Source organism: Fibroporia radiculosa (genome assembly GCF_000313525.1).
Source record: "Fibroporia radiculosa TFFH 294 genomic supercontigs, scaffold12211, whole genome shotgun sequence".
NCBI lineage: Eukaryota > Fungi > Basidiomycota > Agaricomycetes > Polyporales > Fibroporiaceae > Fibroporia > Fibroporia radiculosa.
This window is the reverse complement of record NW_012132974.1, coordinates 797-3,267: the sequence shown is the minus strand read 5'-3', so window position 1 is coordinate 3,267 and position 2,471 is coordinate 797. Positions and strand designations below refer to the sequence as shown.

Genomic DNA, 2,471 nt, shown 5'->3' with positions numbered 1-2,471 from the left:
ATAACATTCTCAAACCACTGCCAGTTGCAGTGGCTCAGTCTACAAGTCTAATTCTAGTATAGTGCATCAGCCTTATGTGTAGCAGTACCTTTTGTCAGTAGTAGTCTTAAGTGGAACTCCTGATCCTCAGTCGTCAGGTCCCTTAACAATGTCTCCTGCTTATCTAATATCACACTTAGATATATAATTACAATTATCTATGAGCATGTTTTGGAGAACCCTAACTTCTTCTGTGTGATACAATGCCTAACCAACTGCTGCATGATAAGTACATCCACTCATGTGCTGTTTGCTGCCCTCTGAGAAGTATTTACACCACTTGGGAGTCTTGAGGCAATATATCAACAGCTTCACATTGACATCAAGGTACTTTGGGCAATCAGGACAGCTCAATACTTGCATGGATGTGAACATATTTTATGCCTTGAAACTCTATATCTGACATGGGAGTACCAGAGATATCACAGGGATCATGGACAATTTATACAGATGCTGTGGGTATCTCTATATATCTTTGATGTCATCCCCACTCTTATCAAAACCCATCCTGTTACAGTCTTAGGGGGGGATTTCTTTTGTTTCATACCTTGTCCTCATTGACTCTGAATGATCTATCTATAGGTACAGCTTATTTCCATGATGTGTTTCATCTATATCTATCTGTTGTCATTCATATCAGTCATCACCCTCTTCATCTCCATCTATCAGTTCCCTGATTCAACTTATCAACTAATATATGATTCTTAGTTTGCCTCAACAGAACTGTATGTTATTTCCAATACTTCTCTATATTTAAGACATAGCTACTACAGCATTGTACTTTAGTTTTGTCCTCCTGTTCCTATGTATACTTCATAGGGACAACTAATAGAACCTATGCATTGCCTTGTCTGCTCTACTCAGTGTGCATTCTCAAACTTCCCCTTCTAAGGAAGGTTTGCTTTACTACTAGTATTATTAAGGGTCTGGTCTCTCATGTATAAATACCAGAGCAATACAGCATAGAGGAGGCAGGCTGATTATACTTGTCTACCCTCTCTTCACCAAGCATTCTTAGAGCCTACCGGCTCAAGTCAAGCCCCCCAGCTTTACTACAAAACTATCCATCATCTTTCAAATACCAGAAGTGAGTGTTTGTGGTTAGGGTTTGCTTTGGCATAAATGTTGAGACCAAGACGAGAGGATGGTCTGCCAGAAGCTCAATGAAATGAGGACAGCTAGAGTCCAAGATGAGCATCTAGTATATTAAATAGTAGGCCATGCAGCTACATACCTAGAGTCCAAGTCCTAGAGTAAACATGTACAACTACAGAAAGTGGCTGTAGGTATAGATGATGAAGAGTTGAATATAACTGAGGGAATAATGAATGGAGAATAAGAGTAAAAAGATGGAAGGATCAGGGATAGTATAGGGAATATGGGATATGTGCAGCATATAGTAGTAAGAGTCAATTGTGAAGATATTTAAATAACAAAGAGCATAGAAAGTGAAGCACTCAACTAACAATAAAGTATCAGGAAGATACTTCGACACCCTGGCATTAGTGATGAGCTGATTAACAAAAAAGTAGATGGCTCCTTTGATGTAAGATAGAGTGCATTCAACCTTATTTTCATCTGTCCTGATGTGTTTGGCATTGCCCAGGAAATAGATATAAATTTCACCTAGGAACTGCTGACTTTTTTCTCTGTCACCTTCAAAGATGCTGGGCTTGTTGACTGCTCCATTTCAGCTATTATTGTCTGCCATGTTGCTCTCCTGGTCACTTGGGTTGTTGTCTCCTTGTTTTCCTGAGTTCTCTCTAGAGGGTTTGGGGTTCTTCACTTCTTCTGGTTCTGAGGGAGGAGGTGAAGAGTCTCAATTTGAGTTAGAGGGACCAGCTTCTGGTTCTGTGGATTGGGGTACTACTGGTCTTTCTTCAAGTGAGATGGTCCCAAAGAAGGCGTCAAAGATACTGGCTTGGGGTGTTGTGTCAACTGGGCTATCTTCCTCCTTAAACATCTAGACTGATATCTAGATGGGTGACTGTCTGGTGTTACACCCTTGCCTTTTCTACTAGATGCTGCTGTGGGTGCCAGACAAGAGGGTACTGTGACTGGGGAGATGTCTGTAGGTGTAGCTATAAGGGCTGGGACTATGCAATGTTTGTCTTTATTGCTCCCAATGGCTACTAGTGATCCTGCTGATCCTCCTAGAGTTTTATCTCTACTTTGATTGGGGTAGAGAGTGTTGAGACAGAACATCCACTTCTGGCTGGTGTTAATGTACTGATCTGAATTGTTTCTGGTACTGAAAGTGTGAATCTTGTTATAGCAAGCTAAACTTCTTGCTTATGCCCTTGTGGTCACCACTGTGACTACTGGTAGGTGACTAGGAACTAGTAATCCTAGGAGAGTTTTGTCCTAAAGTTAAGTGACCTTGGACAACTGGGGATCAGGAGTTCTAACTGGTATTATCTGAGCATTGTTTT

At 41.0% G+C, this 2,471-nt stretch overlaps 1 protein-coding gene across 1 annotated transcript; it reads left to right on the top strand.

Annotated features, from left to right (window-relative positions):
- Positions 1 to 1,703: 1,703 nt before the first annotated feature.
- Positions 1,704 to 2,006, top strand: FIBRA_09168 (uncharacterized protein; the record flags this gene model as incomplete). Its single annotated transcript, XM_012321493.1, has 1 exon — positions 1,704 to 2,006. One exon carries the CDS (start codon positions 1,704 to 1,706, stop codon positions 2,004 to 2,006), a length of 303 nt encoding a protein of 100 aa, XP_012176883.1.
- Positions 2,007 to 2,471: the final 465 nt, after the last annotated feature.